The 26,501-nt window shown below is 49.1% G+C and overlaps 2 protein-coding genes across 4 annotated transcripts in view; both read left to right on the top strand.

Moving 5' to 3' along the window:
- LOC122364823 (2-oxoglutarate dehydrogenase, mitochondrial-like) overlaps positions 1-4,437 on the top strand; it is a 69,896-nt gene extending 65,459 nt beyond the window's left edge. For all 3 annotated transcript variants that reach the window (XM_043335581.1, XM_043335580.1, XM_043335579.1), the window contains 3 exons: positions 28-175; positions 841-998; positions 3,067-4,437. In XM_043335581.1, the coding sequence (XP_043191516.1) occupies positions 28-175; positions 841-998; positions 3,067-3,172 (412 nt within the window). In that variant the 3' untranslated portion in view covers positions 3,173-4,437. The remainder of the gene's footprint in view (positions 1-27; positions 176-840; positions 999-3,066) is intronic.
- A 7,237-nt stretch (positions 4,438-11,674) lies between these two features.
- Positions 11,675-26,501, top strand: part of LOC122364830 (EF-hand calcium-binding domain-containing protein 4B-like) — a 33,168-nt gene continuing 18,341 nt past the window's right edge. The window contains exons 1-9 of the mRNA XM_043335589.1: positions 11,675-11,828; positions 16,389-16,524; positions 19,164-19,275; positions 21,034-21,205; positions 21,935-22,181; positions 23,571-23,636; positions 24,263-24,348; positions 24,674-24,761; positions 26,011-26,164. Coding sequence (XP_043191524.1) covers positions 16,414-16,524; positions 19,164-19,275; positions 21,034-21,205; positions 21,935-22,181; positions 23,571-23,636; positions 24,263-24,348; positions 24,674-24,761; positions 26,011-26,164 — 1,036 coding nt within the window. The 5' untranslated portion in view covers positions 11,675-11,828; positions 16,389-16,413. The remainder of the gene's footprint in view (positions 11,829-16,388; positions 16,525-19,163; positions 19,276-21,033; positions 21,206-21,934; positions 22,182-23,570; positions 23,637-24,262; positions 24,349-24,673; positions 24,762-26,010; positions 26,165-26,501) is intronic.

Below are 26,501 nucleotides of genomic sequence, written 5' to 3'. Positions count from 1 at the left end.
CCCCTCTGTCTCTCCCCCCGCGGGCAGAGTGCTGCCCGACACGGGCCCGGCCGGCCGCTCCCCCGACTCTGTCCGTCGACTGGTCTTCTGCTCCGGGAAGGTATACTTCGAGCTGGAGCGGCGGCGACAGGAGCTCGGACTCGAGACAGACGTGGCCATCGTCAGACTGGAACAGGTCAGAGCGGGGAGAGAGAGAGCGGAGAGAGGGGGAGAGAGAGAGAGAGAGAGAGAGAGAGAGAGAGAGAGAGAGAGAGAGAGAGAGAGAGAGAGAGAGAGAGAGAGAGAGAGAGAGAGAGAGAGAGAGAGAGAGAGAGAGAGAGAGAGAGAGAGAGAGAGAGAGAGAGACGGAGACAGAGACAGAGACAGAGACAGAGACAGAGACAGAGACAGAGACAGAGACAGAGACAGAGACAGAGACAGAGACAGAGACAGAGACAGAGACAGAGACAGAGACAGAGACAGAGACAGAGACAGAGACAGAGACAGAGACAGAGACAGAGACGGAGAGACGGAGAGACGGAGAGACGGAGAGACGAGAGAGAGGGGGACGGAGAGGAGGAGGAGCTATGCTGGGGAGGTTTTCAATCGTACTGAGACTGCTAGTCTAGCATTGGATGCAGAAGAGACTGTGGAAAGGACTGTGGAATAGCTTCACCTTTACTGGATACTTTTTTCTGCTGTCAAGGCGGATGACATGGCATTCCCCTCTCCCCTCCCCGTTTGACGCTCCCCCTCCCCACCCTCTCCAGCTCTCTCCGTTCCCGTTTGACGCGGTGAAGCAGCAGCTCGACCTGTACCCCCCTCTGACCCCCCTCTGACCCCCTCTGACCCTCTCTCCAGCTGTCTCCGTTTCCGTTTGACGCGGTGAAGCAGCAGCTGGACCTGTACCCGTCGGTCGGTGACGTGGTCTGGGCCCAGGAGGAGGCCAAGAACAACGGCGCCTGGACGTTCGTCAAGCCGCGCTTCGAGACGGCCGCCGCCGCCGACAGCGTCATTCGGTGAGCCGAGCGGCTAATTTAATTTAATTTGGCCGCAAAGCTAGTTTGCTTGACTTTACGGACGGATTGAGAAAGCCAGAGCTCTTTCCTAGCACATTTTTTTGCGCAATCTATCAGAAGTTTCAAGAATTGGGGTCATGGGTGGGGGCTGCTCGGGTTGCGTATTACAGTGGAATCCGCTTAATAAATTCACCTTGGTGACAAGGTGTTTTGGATTTATTAAGCGGTGGCTTTATTAACCAGAGTCAGCTATTTTCATTAATAACATGTATCGCAGCTGCATGTTTCGTTCCCCTGCACTACAAGCGTACAGGCTGGCATTCCTCATTGTCTTACTTACCAGTAAAACGCCTTTTGGGCGAAGAACGAGCGAGCGAGATAGTGAGCCCTGCACGTGCGGAAGGGCGAGAGGGTACTTCCAACGGGCTTACGCAAAGCACCCTTCTAACCGGTCGCTAGCGGTGTGCCAAATTTGAACGCAATCGGCCCAGCCGTTCCTGAGATCTGGAAGCGGCATTCTGCACGTGCGCACGTGCAAACTGGGTCCAAAATGACTTTTGCACGGCACCCTACTAACCGGTCCCCAACCGTGTACCAAATTTGAGCGCAATCGGCCCAGCCGTTCTCGAGATCTGGAAACGCCCCCTGCATGTGCGCACGTGCAGTAGCACCCTAACCGCAACACATGGGAATGCATTGCCTGGTGGGTGCCTACTTGCATGCCAAGTTTCAGCGAAATCGCCCCAGTAATTACCGAGTTACTGAAATGGGAACAAATTTGGCACCTCTCCTTTTTGTATTTTGCACGTGCACTGGGGGTCACTCACATGCATCAAGAGTATCCGACCTTTGGTAGAAGGGATGCAGCTACCCTACAAAATTACCGCAAGACAATCGCCCAAGCGGCTGCTGAGATATGAGCCTATCAAAATCGCTACTTTTGCAAAACAGCTTGAACACCCTTGACTTTTCACGTGGCACGTGCCACGACGGTCACTGAGATGTGTCAAGAGTAGTCAATTACGGGGTAGAAGGGATGGGGCTACCCAGCAAAAAAGACCGCAGGCCAATCGGTCCAGCGGTTGCTGAGATATAAGCCTCTCAAAAGCGTTACAGGCCGGGCCGGGCCGGGCCGGGCCGGGCCGGGCCGCTCATACTGAGATTTTTCCGTTATATTGAAAAGACTCGCTTCGCTCGCTGCGCTCGCTCGCTCGTAATTACAATGAAAGTGACCTCGGGCTCCACCGCACCGGTGTGGTCACGAGGGGCCGGACCCCCAATAATTTGACTTTCGTAATGTAGCCTAATGTATAAAGGCGTACGTTTTAGGGTTGGGCAATCCCCCTCCCCCACCTGCGACCGCAGTGGAGCCCCTGAGAGTGACCAGCGCACGCTGCAAAGCTGTCACAGCGATTAAGTCGACATGCCCTTCCACGATCACTCCCCGTCATGCCTGCTATGCCAGCGAAACAGTTCAGGGTGCTTGTTTTGCCGGGAACATTTCTGAAGTCCAACTGCTGCAGATCACTGCTCCAGTGCTGTTGGCTTTTTGAGTGGGTTGGATGCCACATTTTGAATGGCGAGATGACACGGCGGACTTCGAAACTCCCAAGTGGCTTTCTTAAGCGGAGTACGTGGATTTATTAAGCGGATTTTTTAACTACGGATATCTATTGAGAAAATCCGTCAACACCTCAAGCGGACACAATAGGCGGCTGGATTTATTATCCGTGGATTTATTAAGCGGATTCCACTGTATTAGCACGGAAGCTTCAGCGCCTACTCTGCCCCCTCTGACTCACTCTTAAGTCTTACTCCCCTCTAACCCACTTTTGACTCCCTCTTACTCCCCTGTTGTTCCATCTGACTCTCCTATAACTCCCCTCTAACCCCCTTCTGACTCCTATAACTCCTCTCTAACCCCCTCTGACTCCCCTTTAGCTCCCTCTGTTTCTCAACTGACTCCCCTCTGACCCCTCCCCCAGGTACGTGGGCCGCAGCGGCAGTGCCTCCCCTCTGACTCCCCTCTGACTCCCCTCTGACCCCCCTCTGATCCCCCCCCCCCCAGATACGTTGGTCGCAGCTGCAGCGCCTCCCCGGCCACCGGCAGCAAGGCTTCCCACCAGAAGGAACTCGAGGCGCTGCTCACAGACACATTCGCCGGGCTGCACTGACCGGTGACGTCATCAGCGCCTGTGTGACGTCATAGACACGCTGAAATAGTGACGGCATGAGCTCGCTGGCCCGACGCGGTGTCACAAAACACCCGATGTGTTACGTCATCAGAGCACGCCATGCATGTATTATCACCAGAAGGCCGGACACGTCCATCAGAGGGCCGCCGCTGCGACTTGATTCCTGCTGGGAATGTGTAACTTGTGGTGTATATGCGCTATACCAAATTGTCTACAGAGTGATAGCGCAATGTTCGATGGCGTCAGAGGTGACGTCACGTGGGTGATGGACGTCATACGGGATGCTGAGTGAGGTCACAAACCAACGACTGATGCGGGTGTCTATTGTGTTTGTGACGGCGATCATGTATGTGATCATTTACACGTCAGTGTCAACGGCGATGATAATTACCATTATCATCGCCGATCATATAATACGATAGCATTATCATGTATTATAATAAGTGGTGGCGCGCTCAGCCATAGTGTCTGACGTCACAACGAGGAACGATGACGTCACAATCACAGGTGGTGACGTTACGAAACGAAGTGCCTTTACAGCGACCATCGGGCAACTACAGAGATCAGTCACGTGACCGGCCACGGTACACCTTATTTCCCTACGACCTTGGTCACGTGTTCTGCGGCGCTGCTGAACCTGAAGTCACTGTGATGCGGATTTTGTACACCAGCCATGATATTGACACGTGCACTGGTTGTCTGGAGATCCACTGCCCAAAAAACGCGCCGACCGACGCAGCAAACGCCGCGAACTGTTGGCCTACCAGCTGTCCGTTATTACCTTTATAGAAGTAGCATAGTAAATCACTCGAGATATTATTAGCTCTTGCACGTTTCGTAGGTGTATCTTCCTAGTTACTGCTGAAATGACCTAGGATTCTAGCCTTATCCAAAGTGGTGGCTCGCACAACTGTTCATAAAGAGATGTGCTATTCTTATACGAAATCGGCTCGTACAGGTGTTTTGAAAGAGATGTACTATTTTTAGACAAAATCAGCAGAGTGTTTCAAAATACAAATGAATGCCAGATATTACCAGTGAGTGTGTGGGGCCCGTTAAAAGTGAAGTGAGAATGCGGCGAGAAGTTGTGTGAGAATCTGTGTTTTTGATGGGTTGTTGCCGCTAGTTCTGAGCATGTGAGGCGTGTGTTCGGTAGTTTTTGATTTATGGAGGTGAAAATTGTACGGAGTTGTGCCCACTATGACAGTAGCAGACTGAGCGATTCAATACAAACGAGAATATGACGACCTGGTATGTGGCGTGAGTTGTTTTGAGTGCTCTCTACATATATCGAATAATGTGGATAATGTGGAACGAATTGATGGAGCATTTGGCATCTACAGCCTGAAAGATATGAGGGCGTCAAATTTGACAACCGCTTTCACGGTATCGCCATATTTGGATGTATATGTTTCATCCAAGGATATGTGCACTTGTATTATATAGCTTTCATGAACGGCAGAATTTTCCACCACTTTACTGATATTTGTATTATAACAAAGTTCAAAGACACAGACTATTTTCCAAACACAGCCGTTTAACCCGCCAACAAGTGCTAAAGGCTGTTTATTCACGTGCTAGGCCACTTTTGCTATTCCATCACACGGCCCATTTTTCGTGTCCACTACTGTGAGCTTTCTGCCTATGTGGCGAACTTGCTAAGTCTCTTTGCTAAGCTATTTGTCCCTCTATTACGAGACCGTCCGACGTCCACGTGTGTTTCAGTAAGCAGCTTATAGATATTACAATACAATGGATGTGACGGTAGCCTCGGCCAGCTACACTCGCCCCTGCTACTGACCTCGGTCCTCCCCGCACACAGCATCTACCCCTGACTGTGACCCGTGCGCCGTACTTGCCCCTGCTACTGTCCCCAGTCCTCTCCCGCACACAGCATCTACCCCTGACTGTGACCCGCGCGCCGTACTCGCCCCTGCTACTGCCCCCAGTCCTCTCCCTCACACAGCATCTACCCCTGACTGTGACCTGCGCGCCGTACTCGCCCCTGCTACTGCCCCCAGTCCTCTCCGAACACAGCATCTACCCCTGACTGTGACCTGCGCGCCGTACTCGCCCCTGCTACTGTCCCCGGTCCTCTCCCGAACACAGCATCTACCCCTGACTGTGACCCGCGCGCCGTACTCGCCCCTGCTACTGCCCCCAGTCCTCCCCGAACACAGCATCTACCCCTGACTGTGACCCGCGCGCCGTACTCGCCCCTGCTACTGTCCCCCAGTCCTCTCCCTCACACAGCATCTACCCCTGACTGCGACCCGCGCGCCGTACTCGCCCCTGCTACTGTCCCCGGTCCTCCCCGAACACAGCATCTACCCCTGACTGTGACCCGCGCGCCGTACTCGCCCCTGCTACTGTTCCCCGTCCTCTCCGAACACAGCATCTACCCCTGACTGTGACCCGCGCGCCGTACTCGCCCCTGCTACTGTCCTCGGTCCTCTCTCGCACACAGCATCTACCCCTGACTGTGACCCGCGCGCCGTACTCGCCCCTGCTACTGTCCTCGGTCCTCTCTCGCACACAGCATCTACCCCTGACTGTGACCCGCGCGCCGTACTCGCCCCTGCTACTGTCCCCAGTCCTCCCCGCACACAGCATCTACCCCTGACAGTGACCCACGCGCCGTACTCGCCCCTGCTACTGCCCTGGGTCCTCTCCCGCACACAGCATCTACCCCTGACTGTGACCCGCGCGCCGTACTTCACCTGACGGTGCCCATCCATCCCCCGAGTGCCCACTACCCTGTGGATATCTGCGCCAGTTGTGCCGCAGACCGCCCAGCTGCCCTGCCCGTCTCGGCCGTGTGTGCAGTTTTCCGACCGCCCGAGTCACTGTGCAGTTTTTCGACCGCCCGGGTAACTGTCGGTACGTACAGGCAGACGGCAGATCGATTTTAGAGACGATCGATCGATAGAGATGTCAGGGGCGACCGGGACAGGGCGGCAGTGCACCTGGTGGGAAGGTTACAGAGGGTACTACGGAGTTTTAGAGAGCGGGGAGGTATAGAACGGGAGAAAAGCTGCTTAGGGAGAGAGGAAATGGTCTGAGGGCCGTGGATAGGCTTGAGGTTGGGTTGTGTTGTTGAGTGTGAGGGATGTGAATTCTAAGATCGGGAAAATTACAAAGAGGGGAAATGCGATGGAGGCTCTGACAGGAGTTGAAGTGATATTGATAATTGAAGGCTTGAAAATGGTTATTGAAGCGGGGAACGTTACGGAGGCGAGAGACCTACCTAGGCATTATTACAAATGAAGACAGCAGTTGTTGGGTATAGCGAGCATACGTCACTAGCCGTCGGTCCACCATCTCTCCACCGCTATCCATCCGCTGGCTTCAGCCTTCAGTGGTGTCACCTGAAACTGTCTAAATTCCACCTGACACCTCACATCCAGCTGACACCACCCACCATGGATCCCTTATCTGACAGTGTTCGGCACCTCCTAGACACCTGTTACCCAATTCCGCCCCGTGTCAACCAGTGCCCCCTGCGGTTTACACAGCTCCGGCCGACACGAAACGATGTATTGTCGACTACCGAATGATGTTCCACTTTTCACAGGCAATTATTTGCATGGAGTGGTAGGCTGTGCCGCATCACACGGGCTGAGCTCACAAATTATAGCTGTTACAGGGAGTATGCGATTTCAGTTAGTTTGCAACGACCCTAGGGTGGTTGTAACCTCCCTGAACGATCAGTTTGTTTGCAACGACCCTAGGGACGTTACAAAATAACTGCTCGTTCCGGGACGTTGTAACGAAACTAGGGTCGTTGCAACCTCCCTAGTTAGTATGCAACGAACCTAGGGTTGTTACAAAATAACTAGGGAGTTTAAGAAATCATCGAGTCTCGTTTCACAGGGGGCACATGGGGGGGGGGGGTGGTTACTGGTTGCCACTCCCCCAGGTAGTCTTTCTGCTCTGCACTCAACATTTTTAGAGCTAGAAGCCTGATTTTTGGTATAGCTGCTCCTCTATCCTTTCTAGATGTTCACTAAAAAATTCAAGTTTTTGTGGTTTTTGGTTTCGGAGATATGACCTTGTTTTTCAGGTCATGTCATGACCCAAATGGCCAATTATCAACATCTTGCGTTGGCTATGGGCCTTGTGAGCTTATGACACCTTGATTTCGGCCTTTTTTGCCAGTCTTACCTCCCACCTATCATGGAACATGTTGTTTGACGATGTACAGATGTCAAGGTCAGGGCATTTTAGGCCAGCTGAATTTACTTTTCGTGAAGTTTTTTGACTGCATTCTTGGTGAAAGCTTCTCAGATCATGATTTCATGTAATAGGAACACAAACAATCGGTGCACACATCATTATACACACAGACACACACAGACATACAAACACATATCATTGACCTCGACCTAACTTGACCTGAAATGACCTCAGCAGCAAAAATCTGGTCGGGTAGTGTGACAAAGAGATTCTAGCTAGCTGGGCACCAGAAAACGGCATCGTCATCGCTATATGATAAGCAGCGCACTTGATATCCAACGGTGACCCAAAACAGCAACATTTTTTAGTTTGACCTGACCTGGAAGGTCAATGACTGACCTGAGAAGGTAAAACTGGGTATCATTGGATTCGTTTCTACCCAAAGAATCTTTTTGGTGTTTACCGCGAAGCTCTATCTCCAACAGGAACGAAATGGCGCGGGGGGGGTGGCACCCCCCCCATGTGCGTTCTAGGATGGGAAAATGGCATGTGCGGGCAAGGGTTAACTCTCGCCCTTATTGGTGTTTTGCTAGCTGCAAACGCACATGGCGGGGCTAGGTTATTGGTTGACTTTCCAGGTCAGGTCAGTGACTCAGAAGTCGGGAAAATCGGGACCTGTTCAAACTTTGGAGAGTTAGCTTGTTACGAGGTTTTTCGGTGCGCTGATCACGACTTTCATGTTAGCTTTGATCACCGATGATGTCTTGATGTTTTTGGGTCAGGTCGGGTCAGGTCAGGTCAGGTCAACCAGTAGGCGTCTTGCTAGCTGTCCATAGTAGGTGTCAACCACCACTGACAGCCTCGTGACATGGTACGAAGGCGCCAAAATTACTTCTTAAATGTTCAAATGGGTGCTAAATTCGAAATCAGGTCCAAAAACTAGCCTAAAGAATATATGAACCCAGAAGAAGTGAACTAAGGTCATCAAAGGTCAATGACCTTGACCTGACCTTCACGTGACCTTGACACCCACTATAATGCATGGGACCATCATCATTTCACATGTTTGAACGTTAACAATCACAAAAAGACTGGAAACGAGCGGATAATAACCGTTTTTACGAAGGGTTTCCTGGCAAATGCCCATCTAATTTGAACAAATCTGCACCAAATGTGCACCTAATCTGCACAAAATGTGTACTAGATGGCCGTCGTGAAATACTCCTGAGCTGAATGTTCAAATTTTGTTCTTCTTTTCTTTTTAAATGAACTAGATTGAACAAGATTTTCAGTGGACAAGATTGCTGACGGCCCTCATGTGAAATGAGACTCGATGAATTCTTAAACTCCCTAGTTATTTTGTAACAACCCTAGGTTCGTTGCATACTAACTAGGGAGGTTGCAACGACCCTAGTTTCGTTACAACGTCCCGGAACGAGCAGTTATTTTGTAACGTCCCTAGGGTCGTTGCAAACAAACTGATCGTTCAGGGAGGTTACAACCACCCTAGGGTCGTTGCAAACTAACTGAAATCGCATACTCCCTGTAACATAGCTTTGTCCCAATGCTCACAATCGACACGCTTAATTGCGTGGTAAACGGCACAACTTAGCGCTCCGGTCAACTGATAGCTTCTGAGGAGTGGAACATCATTCTGTAATCGACTATACGTCAAGACAGCCCATGTTCAACGAAGACAGGATCGGGCATGTCAGGCCTGCATTGTGTGCGAGTATCATCTCGATCTGAGGTGCTCCGAATCTGGGCTGAATCCGGGCTGCGACCTAGGAGGTGTCGGAGAATCGTACCTTTTTATCTGCTCAGGTCAAATGGGGTCACATAGCGAGAAGCGGTTTCAAGGAAAGTTACTACGTCTTATGAGTCATGGGCTACCCGAAATTATGCTTTAATTTATAATTCTGTCGATCCTTATACTCGAGAACCGCTGTGCACGTATATTTTCGACATAGCCCGCAAATGACCTTAGGTCAACGCATGACTGCGGGAGGTCAAATTGCTAGTGGGAAAGTAAGATAAGATGACTGCGAGTTGTTTGGTGCCGTTTTTAGCGTTCTAGCTGCACTTGGAAGGGCCATAAACTGCTGTGCAAATTTTGGCGACGTGACCTTTGCTGACCTCTGTAGGTCAAACGGCTGGGAGTGCCACCGAATGACTCGGACTGTGGATTGTGCATGTCACGGCCTACATTGTGTGCGAGTTTCAGCTCGATCTGAGGTGTCCCGAATCTGGGCTGAATCTGGGCTGAGCTTATGGGCTGTCTTGGTGAACGTCACGAAACGGGACAGATCCAACTCCAAGAGCTACTCCCCGCCTTCACCGCCAGTTATGTTCCAACCAACAGCCTATGTGCTGTTACAATAATACATGAACGATGTTATATATTCAAATACATTGATATTGATACACTTCGTAGACGTGCCAATACAACGAAACCAGCTTCGATCAATGTGTTATCTCGCGCTGCGCTGGGCTTTTCAGCCCTTCGAGTTCCGCTGTCGATTCCATGACAAAATATCGAAACATTAAATATCGAACTCAAGTCATCGGAAGCAAAATATCAAACAGAAACTATCGAAAGCAAAATATCGAAATCGCAAAATGTCGAGTCACATACCTACCTAACGAAGTGACAAAATATCGAAACACAGAATATCAAAACACAAAGCATCGAAAGACAAAATATCGGAAGGCAAAATATCGAAAAGACAAAACATCGAATGCGGAATATCGCAACGACATCAATTGGCATGATATTGAAAAGATGAAAATCGAATCAAGGATGCCTATCATCTTGACCAATTACGGAAAAGACGAAATTAAAAAAAAAAAAACACCAGTAAGGTAATACCTTCTAGGTACAGAAGTTTTTTGGGGGTCAGGTCACCAAAGATCATCGAATTCCGCCTGTTTCGACAATTTTCGACGGGTCGGCACATTTGAATCGCACATATCGGCGAGAGCGCGCTGGACATTAGGTGATCTCTGGACATTCCAGTATAAGATCTGGGTCTGAAATCCTCTCGACATGTGCAGAAAATATAAATAATTTGGTAAGTATACAAATCGGTAGCGCTACACGCCGCCACTGCTCGATATCTTTTTCTTTTAGATAAGCATTCTGCGTTCGATATTTTGAATTTTCGATATTTCGCTTTCGCTATTTTGCTATTCGATGTTCTGTCTTCGATATTGTTTTTTTTTGTATGCCTACTACTTTCGCTATTTATTCTTTTCGATATTTTGTCTCGTTTTTGTGTCTTTTCGAATTTTTGTCCTTGATAGTCCTTGATATCTCCGAACCTGATATTTTTCTTTATAAGCACGGTACTCGTAAAACGAAACTGGTAGCTACAAACTGCATATCAAAGTTATTGCAAATGAAAAAATATATGCATAACCTCAGCTTTACCGGTTTCTGCCAACTGGAGGCAAATTTAAGAAGGTGAATTTAACCGTGATGACCATCGGTGAGCTGATCAATGATAATTGCCCTCAGTGATAATTACCCCGACCTTAGAAAATGATCAGTGCTTTTTCAGTGACGATTTACGTTCTTTCGACCGTTTCTTCTTACTGCTTGTTCCACATTGCCCAGAAGTCGTTCAAGAGGTTATGAGGGTGTGCGTAAAAACACACCGCTACTGAAGTGCCTCACTCTGTAGAACCCATCAGATCACCGCACCCTGCATGGCAGGTTGCTAAATGATAATCTTGCGTACCGTAATGTAATTAAAGCAGGCGTAACTACATATCTACACTACAGCTTGCTGATAACCCATGTTACCACGCTGCCAAGCCGAGGCACGGGAACTAATAAGAGCATGGTCCTACCGAGTTGCTATGAATTTTACGTCCAAGCACACTCCAATCAGGCCCACTCTTATGTATACCGTTATTTCTCGCACCCCACTCGGCCACCGCGCCCTCCCCATTTCGCTGTCCTGGCGCCGCCCCTGCTCACACCTGACTCCGAGTGTGGGGGCGGGGGAGGGAGGGGGAGGTATGTGTGCAGGTGTCGCGCCCCGCCCCTCCCCTCCCCGCCCCGCTGTTACAGCTTCTGCGGCCGTCCCGACACCGCCTATCGGAGGCGGGCCGCCGTGGCTTATACCGAGTCTGTATAGCCAGGGCGAGATAGCCGCGTGCGGTGTGTGAAATTGTCAGAGATGTGAGTGGTCGGTGAGTGGCGGTGTGAGAGCATCAGACAGGGAGTGAGAGCAGCCACGTGCGTCTGTGACCTTGTGAGAGTGTTGGAGGAGGTTTTGTGACTTGTGAGCGGCAGTGGGCGGCGTTGAAGTTATTGGTGGCTGCGGTTCATGTGCTGTCCTCTCACGTCGACAAATTACTATGTAGCCCGTGTTGCCGAGAGCTACGAGCTGGACCACTGAGAGCATCAAGTGAGCCACAGAGAGCTACTCCGCTGGACACCGTGGATACTCAGGTGAGCTATCGTGAGTAGAGCTACCGAGTGAGCTATCGATACACCTACTAATAGCACGGCAGATAACAACTGAACAACTGAACACTTATGTGAGGCTTTACCGGAAGCAGCGTGAAAAAACAGCATCGGTGGTTCATATTCATATATAGGTGGTTCATGTATGTAGAGCCATGAGCTAAGTAATCGTGGGATAACTAAAACTACCATTACCAATTAGTTAAACTAGAATACATAACGCGGGAGTTTAAAGTTTTCACATCAGCTACAGTGAAGCATCAAAAGAGGTTGTAGATAAAGCGCTGAAGAAGTCTTTGATAGACGAAACCGGTCCGCTTATTTATATCTGATTGTTTCTTGAATATATTAGTAGGCTACTGGCTCTTCACTACAAAAGAGGTTGTGCGAGCTCAACACACTTCTTATCAGCTGCTTATCCCGGTCATATCACTAATCCACCCCCGATTATCAGGTGACCTCGTCGACCGCTACCAACGGCGGTAATCCGGCCATCAGCTCTTCAGAAAGACGGAGCAGATTTCTATATCTAGATCGGATCCTCTCTTATTTGAGAGGATCCTGGCGAGCTGTATGTGAGATCGAGAGGATTAACCCTCGCCGGCCGAGGGGGGACGGGTTCCGCCCCCATTTTTTTCTTGATAGCTTCGAACACGCCGGCGATAGAGAGCTGAAATTTGGCATACCCGACCTCTGATTAAAACCACATCTAGTGACACCAGCCGAATTTTCAAGGCTGGTCAGCTCACTAACCTATGACGTCATAAGTGGACCTCTGCATGGTCCTCAGATGTCGCAACTTCACAACGCCCTCAGTGCCAGAGGCACTTTCACAAGGAGATGAAACTTACAGGATGTAGTGCACTCCTAAGGTCTCATGACATGTAGTAGGTATATCTCGGATTTTTCCTAAAGGTCACATGAGGTCAGGTCGATCACGTGACCTCACGAATTAAAGGCCTAGGTACACTATGCGTTTTCTGCTTGCGTTTTTTTGTGGGTTTGCGTTTTTTGCGTAATATCGTTCTAGAAAAATTATAGATGATGTACGTTTTAAATTAGTTATATACAAAAGCTAATATAAATCTTATATTAACTAAAATTTTATATAACAAACATATCAACGACGTAATATCGTTATTTTTTCTAAAACGATATTACGCAAAACCCGTAAACCCGCAAAAAAAAGCACGCAGAAAACGCATAGTGTAGCCAGGCCTTAAGTCAATGGGGAAAATGAAAACTACTATTTTAGCACCAGGAACGATCTCCAACTATCTAAAGCACACAGATTCGTGATTTATTGCACTCCTTGCCAGGCCCGAAGCTTCACTTTTGCATTGTTGACCTTGCGTGAAGACCTCAGGAAGAGCTGCCGAATCGAATGCTATGCGACGTGACCTGCTTTGCTTTGCCAGCTTCGTGAGCTGGGGGGCGCTGATATGACCTTGACCCGAAGTGAACACCTTAAGTTTACCTCAGCGAACAAAAAGTATACTATTCGATGCACATGAGTGAGGCAAACACGATGAGGCTCTGCGCCCATTTTTTTTTTTGGCCAAGTTCTTGATGAAAAACTGAACCTGTGCCGTGGGTCACTTGACCTGACTTCAGAAGTCACCGGTTAACCTGAGGCCTTAAAATCGGATGCCAGTCGCTGCGTCTCGTAACGGCGCACAGGCGCTGTTTTTTTTTCCGCGCCGCTCTAGCTCCATCAGGGGCGAAATGGCGAGGGGAGGGGTGTACCTAGTACCTACCAACCGGCGCGTATGTAGAAAACCAATAGGTCCTTGGGGCTTAACCCTCGCCCGCACATGCCATTTTCCCATCCTAGAACGCACATAGGGGGGGTGGTTGCCACCCCCCCCCCGCGCCATTTCGTTCCTGTTGGAGATAGAGCTTAGCAGTAAAGACCAAAAAGATTCTTTGGGAAGAGACGAATCCAATGATACCCAGTTTTACCTTCTCAGGTCAGTCATTGACCTTCCAGGTCAGGTCAAACTAAAAAATGTTGCTGTTTTGGGTCACCGTTGGATATCAAGTGCGCTGCTTATCAAATACCGATGACGATGCTGTTTTCTGGTGCCAAGCCAGCTAGAACCTCTTTGTCACACTATCCGACCAGAATTTTGCTGCTGAGGTCATTTCAGGTCAAGTTAGGTCAAGGTCAATTATATGTATTTGTATGTCTGTGTGTGTCTGTGTGTATACTGATGTGTGCACCGATTGTTTTTGGGTCCATATCACATGAAATCATGATCTGAGAAGCTTTTACCAAAAATGCAGTCAAAAAACTTCACAAAAAGTAAATTCAGCTTGCCTAAAACGCAATTATCTTAGATGACCTAGGTTGACCTTGACCCTGACCTTGACCCCTGTACATCGTCGAACAACATGTTCCATGATAGGTGGGAGGTAAGACTGGCAAAAAAGGCCGAAATCAGGGTGTCAAAAGCTCACAAGGCCCATGGCAAACGCAAGATGTTGAGAATTGGCCATTTGGGTCATGACATGACCTGAAAAACAAGGTCATATATCCGAAACCAAAAATCACAGAAACTTGAAATTTTCAGTGGACATCAAGAAAGGATAGACGAGCAGCTATACGAAAAATCAGCCTTCTAGCTCTAAAAATGTTGAGTGCAGAGCAGAAAGACTGCCTGGGGGGGGGGGGTGGCAACCACCCCCCCCCCCATGTGCGGGCGAGGGTTAACTCGCGATAAATCCACTTTGAACGATAGGATTAACCCTCGCCGAACCAACTGGTTTTCTATACGTGGCACCGGACCTATTGGTTTTCTACATTCGCGCCGGCCGAGGGGGGGGGTGGGTACGACCCCCTCCTCGCCGTTTCGCCCCTGATGCGGCTAGAGCGTCGCGGAAAAAAGAGCGTGTGCGTCGCTACGAGACGCATCGACTGCTACACGATTTTAAGGTCTCAGGTCAACCGGTGACCTCTGGGGTCAGGTCAAGTGACCCAAAGCACAGGTTTAGTTTTTCATCAATAACTTCGCAAAAACGGCCGCAGAGCCGCGATTTTGCCATCATCGTGTTCGACTCAAACAGGCGCGTCGAATGGTATACTTTTTGTTCGGGTGAGGTCAACTTGAGGTGTAAACACCGTGTCAAGGTCAGATGGGCGCCCCCTTACTGGTCACGAAGTTGATCGAAGGAGGTCATGTGTGGTTGCGGAGATATAAGCTTCGCAAAAGCGTGACTACGCTCATACTCAGAAATTTCTGTTAACCTACGAAAGACTACGCTCGCTTCGCTCGCTCCGTAACAATTGCTATCTGATTTTTTTTCTATAGATGACCTAGGTTCAGGTCTATTTCTGATTCTACCAATTCTATCATGATTCGTAAATGACATCATCGATGACCGACATTGCTATCCTGATGACCTCACAGTTGGTTGACAACTGCAAGGTCATGTGACGTCATCAAAGGTCACCAAAACGTTTTTGCTAATAACTTCTTACAGCGAAAAAGTACAGTCGCGTGCATTGCGCATGTTCTCATTGGTTTCGGCTCCCATATTCTCATGTGAAATTCAATTTTAGGTGATCTGTGATAATTAAACATTTATTGGGACTCCATACAGCCCCTCATCTGAAGACGATCCGATCTTGCTAAAGAAACGGCTATGCTACACCCTTAGGAGCATGGTGACCTTTGACCTTTGGCGTGACAAATACTTGATCTGCGACCAGTTTCATACATTTTCCCTAAATTCTCTCACAAGAGCTTTTTTTGGCGTTTCTTTTTTCATCTCTCAGACATCATCTCTGCGTAAATTTCTGCTAAGACTGATGTCCGATACGAAATGTTACCGTTTTCTTTTTTTTATAAAAAAGCTGCGGATGATAGATACTCGTGTGACAGGCACGTCAAAATTTCCTAGTCCCTTATGGCTCCATCTAGTAGATTCTTTGGCTTCTTTATTTATTTGTTTGTTTGTTTGTTTGTTTGTTTATTTGTTTGTCTGATTGATTGTTTTTAGGTAGTTTCTAAAGAAGTTTTTCTTATTATTCTTAACAATGAGTTTGTTTGTTTGTCTGATTGATTGTTTTTAGGTAGTTTCTAAAGAAGTTGTTCTAATTATTCTTAACCATGAGTTTGTTTGTTTGTTTGTTTGTTTGTTTGTTTGTTTGTTTGTTTGTTTGTTTGTTTGTTTGTTTGTTTGTTTGTTTGTTTGTTTGTTTGTTTGTTTGTTTGTTTGTTTGTTTGTTTGTTTGTTTGTTTGTTTGTTTGTTTGTTTGTTTGTTTGTTTGTTTGTTTGTTTGTTTGTTTGTTTGTTTGTTTGTTTGTTTGTTTGTTTGTTTGTTCGATTGCTTGTTTCATTGCTTGTTTGCTCAGTTGTTTTGTTGTTTGTTTGGTTGGTTTATTGTTTCTATTTTTTTTTTTTAGTTTATCATTGCTTGTTTTTGCGTTGTTTCTTTGTTTTTAGACGCTCATGGGCCATGAGTGAAGGCAGTGTGACAATTGCAGTGTGCCATTGTAAGCAGCACCCTGTGGTTGTTCAGCGACTTTGTCTCTATTTCAGCCACACGGTACTGCGCTGATTCAAAATGGCCGCCACCGAGGGCAGTATGAAGGAAGTGCTCACTCAGAAGGCGCACGAACTGTTTGCGCTCTGCGACAGAGAAAACAAGGGCTTCATCGGAAAACGCGATATGCAGGTAAGAAAACCATGGTTTTCATGGGTAGGAATATTTCAAAGGGACCCTCCCACCTTCAAAAAAGTTAACCCGCGCCCCACTGGGGTCTGCGTATAACGCGCCCTACTGGGGGGGGGGGGGCTCTTCCTAGCCCCCCCCCCCCTGCTAACTCCGAAACTACTTGGCCGATCGTCAAAATTCAAACGGCGTCTGATAGCCCCGGAAAACTGTCAAGCGAAACCTAATTTCATTGACCTCGAGGTCACCGATGACGTCACAGGTCAGGCCAAATTAAAAACTATTAGCGTTTTGGCTTGTTCACCTTTTGGGCTCTGGCCGTCGTCTTACAAGTCAGATCAGGCTCATTTTTGGTTTCCACACTCGTGAACAGATGCTTTAGATACCCTGAGGGTACCAAACCTGTACTTTGATTTTCAGGTCAGGGTCTGGTCATCACAGGTCACGGAAATGTTATATCAAGCGTCGGTTACGTTACACATGTTTTATGGTCCAATTAGGCCATATATTTCGAATTTTATGTCGTTTGTGTCATTCGAGGTCATTTTGAGTTGAATTTAGGTCAGGTCACTTTCAGGTCAAAAAGGTCAAATTTTGAAATTAAAATTTTGCAACAAAAAGGTGTCTACTGGATGCAGTTTGAGCTCAGGAACACGATGGTGCTATTTATATTGGTGTGCGATGTCATATACGTACTGAAAAAAAAATGATTTGAAAAAATTTATAATTGTGAATTTTTTGGAATAATGCGTATAGCTTGGCCATTTTTAAAGATGCTTAGCTAAAACTTACAGCCGGACCAGCTGTACACGTATGTACCGTGTACTGTGTACAGCTCCCTGACTGTGTTCCAGTGGATGATCCAGGAGCTGCCGCTGGAGCCGGACCAGCTGTATGTACCATGTACTGTGTACAGCTCCCTGACTGTGTTCCAGTGGATGATCCAGGAGCTGCCGCTGGAGCCGGACCAGCTGTATGTACCGTGTACTGTGTACAGCTCCCTGACCGTGTTCCAGCGGATGATCCAGGAGCTGCCGCTGGAGCCGGATCAGCTGCATGTACCGTGTACTGTGTACAGCTCCCTGACCGTGTTCCAGCGGATGATCCAGGAGCTGCCGCTGGAGCCGGACCAGCTGTATGTACAGTGTACTGTGTACAGCTCCCTGACCGTGTTCCAGCGGATGATCCAGGAGCTGCCGCTGGAGCCGGACCAGCTGTATGTACCGTGTACTGTGTACAGCTCCCTGACCGTGTTCCAGTGGATGATCCAGGAGCTGCCGCTGGAGCCGGACCAGCTGTATGTACCGTGTACTGTGTACAGCTCCCTGACCGTGTTCCAGCGGATGATCCAGGAGCTGCCGCTGGAGCCGGACCAGCTGTATGTACCATGTACTGTGTACAGCTCCCTGACTGTGTTCCAGTGGATGATCCAGGAGCTGCCGCTGGAGCCGGACCAGCTGTATGTACCGTGTACTGTGTACAGCTCCCTGACCGTGTTCCAGCGGATGATCCAGGAGCTGCCGCTGGAGCCGGACCAGCTGTATGTACCATGTACTGTGTACAGCTCCCTGACCGTGTTCCAGCGGATGATCCAGGAGCTGCCGCTGGAGCCGGACCAGCTGTACACGTATGTACCGTGTACTGTGTACAGCTCCCTGACTGTGTTCCAGTGGATGATCCAGGAGCTGCCGCTGGAGCCGGACCAGCTGTATGTACCGTGTACTGTGTACAGCTCCCTGACCGTGTTCCAGCGGATGATCCAGGAGCTGCCGCTGGAGCCGGATCAGCTGCATGTACCGTGTACTGTGTACAGCTCCCTGACCGTGTTCCAGCGGATGATCCAGGAGCTACCGCTGGAGCCGGACCAGCTGTATGTACAGTGTACTGTGTACAGCTCCCTGACCGTGTTCCAGCGGATGATCCAGGAGCTGCCGCTGGAGCCGGACCAGCTGTATGTACCGTGTACTGTGTACAGCTCCCTGACCGTGTTCCAGCGGATGATCCAGGAGCTGCCGCTGGAGCCGGACCAGCTGTATGTACCGTGTACTGTGTACAGCTCCCTGACCGTGTTCCAGCGGATGATCCAGGAGCTGCCGCTGGAGCCGGACCAGCTGTATGTACCGTGTACTGTGTACAGCTCCCTGACCGTGTTCCAGCGGATGATCCAGGAGCTGCCGCTGGAGCCGGACCAGCTGTATGTACCGTGTACTGTGTACAGCTCCCTGACCGTGTTCCAGCGGATGATCCAGGAGCTGCCGCTGGAGCCGGACCAGCTGTATGTACCGTGTACTGTGTACAGCTCCCTGGCCGTGTTCCAGCGGATGATCCAGGAGCTGCCGCTGGAGCCGGACCAGCTGTATGTACCGTGTACTGTGTACAGCTCCCTGACCGTGTTCCAGCGGATGATCCAGGAGCTGCCGCTGGAGCCGGACCAGCTGTATGTACCATGTACTGTGTACAGCTCCCTGACCGTGTTCCAGCGGATGATCCAGGAGCTGCCGCTGGAGCCGGACCAGCTGTATGTACCGTGTACTGTGTACAGCTCCCTGACCGTGTTCCAGCGGATGATCCAGGAGCTGCCACTGGAGCCGGACCAGCTGTATGTACCGTGTACTGTGCACAGCTCCCTGACCGTGTTCCAGCGGATGATCCAGGAGCTGCCGCTGGAGCCAGACCAGCTGGAGGATGTGTTCGACTCTCTGGATGTGGACGGCAACGGCTTCCTCACACTGGAGGAGTTCACGGCGGGCTTCGGTACGGCTAGCGACTGAGTTTAGTTGGCTCAGTAGATCGAGATGTGAAGGCTTGGGTGCACAATACGAGACTTAACAATTTGAGATCAGGGATTAGAACAGTGTGACACATGATGCGTAATAACTAATTAGGATGACGATGTCACGATAAAACAGTGTTCAGTGAGCAAATAATCGGGCATTTTTTAATTACATCCCCATCTACGACTCTCAGACCCACAGAAATGGAACGGCTTGCATCTGGTATGGTCGGCATTGAATGCTTTGCCAGTTTACATTTATTATTGGCTTCGAGATTTTGTATTTCCTTCCTTTTTCTTCACAAAAATGCTGCATGACTCATGGTTTTATTTATCAATATCCGCCCGCTCACGATAACTACGGTGCATGTCACACGGTATGGGTGTAATCAGCTTCAGAACACTCTTAATAGTTATGATACCTAAGTATGCTATTTATTCATGATATGATTTATTCCTCACATACCTAGAGGCTATATGAGTGGGCGATTGCAGCAGCATTAGCAATACATCCGACCTGCAATCTAATCGGAATAGGGCGTGTCAGCATTGTTTCAACATGAACAGTCGCAGCGGGTCGTAAGCTCGCTCATATAAAATGATATGGCCTTGGCACATTTATTTCTGAATGTTCATGTTTTTGGTATCTGTTGAAAAAATAGATCCGCTTTAGTACAGTTTTAGTGCAGTTCCAGTGTGGGTGATTCAATGATAAACTATCGCCCACAAACACGTTATTTACATACTACATATAGCCATGCAGGTAAATCTGAAAGTGACACCGCACGGACCTTTGACTTCGTCACAGCTCTGTTAGGTAAGGCTCTGTTTACACAGCTCACAGCTCTGTTACGCACACACACAAAGTTAAGGTGAAACACTCCACCAAAAGCGGCCTCGGCCTGATCAGAACTCCACAGGCCTACTGAGCGTGAGCACCGGACGAGGCGCGGCCGGTCCGTCGGCGCTCCAGCGGCCTGTACTGGCAGACTGTACCGCATCACACCGCTGTAGTGCGGGTTGCCTACCTGGCAGTGCACTGGACGCCGCAGCCGGCGGGCGACCCGAGACGCAGCTTCTGATCGAATGCCGGAATATAAAACGCTACCATGACGCTACTTTATTTGTATTTACACGAAACATGTTCGAAAATACATACTTTTCTAGCTCAGCATGTATTGCTTTTTTTAGGTAGTACTTTTGAAGCGAATATTAACAATGCAGTGCAATCGCAGTATTATATAATACTGAACGAGGCCGGTGTAAATAAATTTTCAAGACCGAGGTCCTTACTGAATTTTTGAACGAGGCCGAAGGCCGAGTTCAAAAATCAGTAAGGACTGAGGTCTTGAAAATTTATCACCGGCCGAGTTTGGTATGTATTTTACTGTATGCCAACGATAAATTTATTTTCTGGACCGAAGCTCTTAGCCGACTTAGGAACGAGACCATCCCAAAATGTTGGCTTAAGTGCATTCTGGTAATGCATTTTTGACCGTGGTCAATTTGCTTACACCAGTTATTACCACACCCCTCTAGCTAATGTATTTGAATAGGCCAGGCATACAGTAAAATGATTCGTCGGCACGTAATCAGCCTTTTCATTTGGGCGTCCCTTTCAAAAGTTAAAGATAGACACACTTTGAATTGAAATACCTTATCATTTGGATTTCACCAATTCCATATGTGACAATCCAAGTAACGCCACCTCTCTCTCCATTGTCCTCGCTGTGCCGCAGGCTCGTTTCTGGGTCTCGACGAGGCGGACGGAGAGGAGCCGTCCTCCGAGGACCCCGGGAGGACCTCGGAGGACCGCGGGAGGAGGACGGCAGAGGAGGAGGAGGAGGACGAGGAGGAGAGGTTCACGGACTTCTTGGTGCAGGCCGGAGCCACCGAGCTGCTGGAGGAGAGGTGGGAGTGGGAGAGAGGGAGAGGGAGAGGGAGAGGGAGAGGGAGAGGGAGAGATAGAGAGGGAGAGGGAGAGAGAGGGAGGTGCAGGCACACACAGAGTGAGAGAGAGAGAGAGAGAGAGAGAGAGAGAGAGAGAGAGAGAGAGAGAGAGAGAGAGAGAGAGAGAGAGAGAGAGAGAGAGAGAGAGAGAGAGGGAGAGAGAGAGAGAGAGGAGTGGGAGAGGCAGCGAACCTACTCAATATGTTCTTATCACTTTTCCTTCTTCTAATCAACCTTCTTTTTGTGTCTGGCCGTTTCATAAAGACAAGTTCTTTTTGTCTCATTTTCTGTGATTTTTTCAACGTCTGAAAGTAAAATATTTACACAATGCTTATTGCTCGTACTTTCCAAGTCACACATACTTTGATCATACGTTTGTCATCTTACCGTCGGCGCTCAAAACTATGTTACTTTTATATTCGCAAAACTATAGTCTGGCAAACCTAAGAAAGAGCGGAGTTAAAGTGCCTGAATCACTTTGCACGTGTTTTGTTCACTTGAAATGTATGGCTCGGAGAAAATTGCGTGACAAATTGTGACAGAAAATATGCTCTCACAATATAAATGCACATGCATCATCGGCCGCAGCACTTTAAATCCATTTTTTTTTTCTTAGGTTTGCCAGACTATAATTACCCTACATCACATCGCATCCAGCAATTAGCACCACCTCCACCGCCGCCGTTTCAGCGAGGCTGCGCTCCGCCAGATGTGGCGCCGTCTCCAGCAGGAGGAGACACACCGCCAGCAGGAGGAGACACACCACCAGCAGCAGGAGACACACCGCCATCAGCACGCCGACCAGCAGGGGCCGGCGCTGACAGAGACGTTCGGGAGACTGCTGGGGGAGATCGCAGCCCGCGAGAGACGCGCCCGGTCCGAGCAGGAGACGCTGGAGACGGCGCTGAAACACCAGCAGGAGACCATGCAGAGCCAGGTGAGACACCAGCAGGAGACCATGCAGAGCCAGGTGAGACACCAGCAGGAGACCATGCAGAGCCAGGTGAGACACCAGCAGGAGACCATGCAGAGCCAGGTGAGACACCAGCAGGAGACCATGCAGAGCCAGGTGAGACACCAGCAGGAGACCATGCAGAGCCAGGTGAGACACCAGCAGGAGACCATGCAGAGCCAGGTGAGACACCAGCAGGAGACCATGCAGAGCCAGCTGAGACACCAGCAGGAGACCATGCAGAGCCAGGTGAGACACCAGCAGGAGACCATGCAGAGCCAGGTGAGACACCAGCAGGAGACCATGCAGAGCCAGGTGAGACACCAGCAGGAGACCATGCAGAGCCAGGTGAGACACCAGCAGGAGACCATACAGAGCCAGGTGAGACACCAGCAGGAGACCATGCAGAGCCAGGTGAGACACCAGCAGGAGACCATGTAGAGCCAGGTGAGACACCAGCAGGAGACCATGCAGAGCCAGGTGAGACAAACAGAACCGAGGCATACGAGACGTAACAGAGCCATTTGGAGAAATCTATACAGAGAAAGCTGGGACGTAGCAGACTAGCAGGTTCAGGTGAGACAACAGAGAGTCAGGTGAGACAACACAGGTGAGACAGTACAGGGTCAACAGGAGGTGAAGGTATGCTAAACATTTCCTTTTATGAGCTTTACTTTTTACGTTCCGGTCATTGGAGGTAAAAAAAAAAAAAAAACTCTGGAAAACGCCTTTCTTCAATTCATCTATAAAATATTTGATTATTTGTCGTAGTAAAGAAGTGTCTCATACGTCATGGCGATGCGTCAGTGTAACGGCGATAAGCCTGCGTCTTATAGTTCGTAACCAGTGTCACTAACTCTGAGACACAGACCAGACTGACGCGTGCTATCGTCTGTACTGACGGGCGTTATGGTCCGGTACTGACGGGCGTAGTTGTCTGTATTTACGGGCGCTTTGGTCTGTAGTTGTACTGACGGGCGTTATGGCCTGTACTGACGGGCGTTATGGTCTGTACTGACGGGCGTTATGGTCTGTACTGACGGGCGTTATGGCCTGTACTGACGGGCGTTATGGTCTGTACTGACGGGCGTTATGGTCTGTACTGACGGGCGTTATGGTCTGTACTGACGGGCGTTATGGTCTGTATGTACTGACGGGCGCTATGGCCGGTACTGACGGGCGCTATGGCCGGTACTGACGGGCGTTATGGTCTGTACTGACGGGCGTTATGGCCTGCACTGACGGGCGTTATGGTCTGTACTGACGGGCGTTATGGTCTGTACTGACGGGCGTTATGGTCTGTACTGACGGGCTTTATGGTCTGTATTGACGGGCGTTATGGTCTGTACTGACGGACGTTATGGTCTGTTTCAGATGAAGAGTATGTTTGAGGAGATGGAGGCGCAGATCGCCTCTGAGAGGGGCAAAAGTGACCTACAGGTACGGGACTGTCGACAGCACGTCTGCCTTTGTTAAACGTCAGCACAAAGAGAGGGTTTGTCAACAAAATAGGTGTCCACTTTCACAACACATTCACATTGCGACTGCTCACGCCGGAATTCAACAATGGCGCAGGCTGTTGAGTGTTTGCCGATGGATACTTGTACCGTAGCACAATGGATATCTGTTACCCTGATTGTGAATCTGTCTCATAACTAACTCATGGCAATGTGACCAATATGGCGTCTAATGGACTTGATCCGGGCTGAGCAGCAAATATTTCGACAAACTATTTACCCAAAACAAGAGAAAAAGTTCAATGTCTTGGCATTTCCCGTCAGCCGCGACAACTAGCGCCCTAATCACAATATCCAGCTCTCATAGTCATAGTGACAAGCGATCTAAGATATGTTGTCTTAAGGTCATCTTCCCCAGGAAATCAGCTATGAATGGTTACTTTTCGGATTATTCTCTGGGATTATAACATCTAACTCAGAGGTCCACTGAGTTAGATATTTTATCCCAGATAATAATACGAAAAGTAACCATCCAGATCTAAGATATGTTGTAATAACCCCACAATAGCTCCACAATAACCCCACAATAGCTCCACAATAACTCCACAGGAGGAGCAGCGACAGGCCAAAATCCGTGAGGACCTGGAGGCGCAGGTGGCAATCAAAGAACTGGAGGCGCAAATGGCCAGGCAGAGGTAGGTTCTGACTTCTGAGTGTTTGTTGTATACCAAACACTATATTTTGACTGTGCTATGACAGAATTTGGATATAATGCAGCTGCCTCACACAAGGATCAGCTTATGAAAAGCTATTAGGTCTCGATGCAGGTTTCGAGAGTAATCTTTGAATCGCATCATTGAAAGCACTCTTGCAAGGAGCCGAATTATGATGACAAAACGCCCGCAGTCCATGTGCCATCAATTAAGTTTTGTTTCTGAACATTGTGACTTATCTCTGTCGCTGCTCCATAACCGACAAGCTGAATACGTTCCTGTTCTCGCTGTTTGAATGTCGGGGCAGACTGACAGAACTGACGGAGCAGCTGGCTAAAGTGACGTCATCAGACGCCCAGCAGCGCCAGGAGATCGCCCAGCTGCAGAAACAAAAGGTAAACACTCCAACTCCTGCTTTATTTACACCGGCGTTTTATTTTTTCCGCCTCCATATTTCCTCAATCATCACGTGTAGGGGAGAGTGGGGCAAAGCGGCCACCCGGGGCAAAGCGGCCATCCATCGTTTTAGCCCTCCACAGCTGGCGTCAGTTCCAATTTATGATTTCCAATTATACTTCTCTTTGCGGTCGTTCGAATGAGCCAGACCGGGGTTTCAGGCCCATCGCCATTGTTCTGTGAAACACGGAAAGGCATTTCTTGCCAGGTTACCAATTATGTTTGCAATTTTTAAATGTTATTTAATTCCATAACCGTTTGGAATTTTTATAAGCGTTTTTGTCCATGCATTGCGTGGTTATCGTACATGCCTTCTACCAATTTTAATGCTTTTTACCCCACTAATAGCTGAGCTGGAATATTTTTGTCTCGGACGGTATGCGCGGGGCAAAGCGGCCGGGGCAAAGTGGCCAGCCCCCAATTGGCCATAAGTTGTTTCCATCTGGATAAAAACATTATCTATATTCAAATGTGTCGTCATGCATTCATCTTGGCCACTTTTCGGTTACATGAGTTACCAAATTATGCAATTAAATGTTTTTCCAAGAAAATTCTTTCTTGGTTTAGCAATAGGTGGGAAGATAACAAAGTAAACATCCATCTTCCTTTAAACCTTGTCACCATCAAATACCCTAGTCGTGCATGAGGCAACTATTCTGTTTCTCATATCGGGACTTGAGAAGTCGCCAGTGGCCGCTTTGCCTCAGGGATGGGGCAAAGTGGCCAATATGCTATAGGTTTAAAGTTTTGTCAATATCTCCCATATGTGAACGCCTTTGGAAATGAAACGCAGTTGGAATAAAAGACAATTTAATAGGGATCACATTGGTATAGAAAGAATCTTTCCAAGTTTAAAAATCAAGCGTCGGCATCGTTAGAAACGTTAGGGTGGCCGCTTTGCCCCACTCTCCCCTATTCGTTTTTTTCTGAATCAATCACGTCTTATCAGCAGCAAGTTGAGCCCTGATAGAACACTGCCCTTATATGAGGTCTAAATAGGTTGCATCACACCACATTTCTACAGATATTTTATTTAACCCAGTCACAAGTGGACTGGCGGCCTGTGGTTGCCGTGCTAAATAATCACAATAGGCGAACAGCAAGCCAAAGTCCTCTGTCCAGCCGAGCATTTTTCCCTCTCCGGGATTCGAACCCACGCCGGACCGGAAACTGGTTCTCTGCCGCCAGGACAGTTACGAGTCGGAGGTGGTGCGTCAGCAGCAGCTGATTGCCGATCTGCAGGCGGCAGCTGAACAGAGCAGGGCGCTGACGAGGGAGGAGAGGAGAAAACGAGCCATGGCGGCGTTCAACGTCACAGAGAACATAGCCACCGAGAGAGAGGGTGCGGGAAGGGAGGGGGCGGGAAGGGAGGGGCGGGAAGGGAGGGGTGGGAAGGGAGGGTGCGAGAAGGGACGGGGGCGGCGCTTTGGAGCGTGTTCTGAACCGCTAGATAGACGGGAGTTTCACTGTCAGTGAGAATTTAACCTCGATAGGAGAGAACTGTTCGTCTTGCTACATGATAATGATCAATGCCTATATTTCTTGCATTTCTTCCTGTTTTTTTTTTTTTTTTTTTTTATAACGGCAGTGTGTTCTGATTTCTGTCAACTGGGTCTTGTTATTTGATTCTCAGTTTCTATTTGTGCTCTTTTCTTTCTTTCCGCGGCACCTTTCTACCT

The sequence above is a fragment of the Amphibalanus amphitrite genome, unplaced genomic scaffold, assembly GCF_019059575.1.
Source record: "Amphibalanus amphitrite isolate SeventyFive unplaced genomic scaffold, NRLGWU_Aamphi_draft 000701F_arrow, whole genome shotgun sequence".
NCBI classification, from domain to species: Eukaryota; Metazoa; Arthropoda; class Thecostraca; order Balanomorpha; family Balanidae; genus Amphibalanus; species Amphibalanus amphitrite.
Note: the sequence above shows the minus strand (reverse complement) of the source record. Positions and strands in the feature narration are given on the sequence as shown.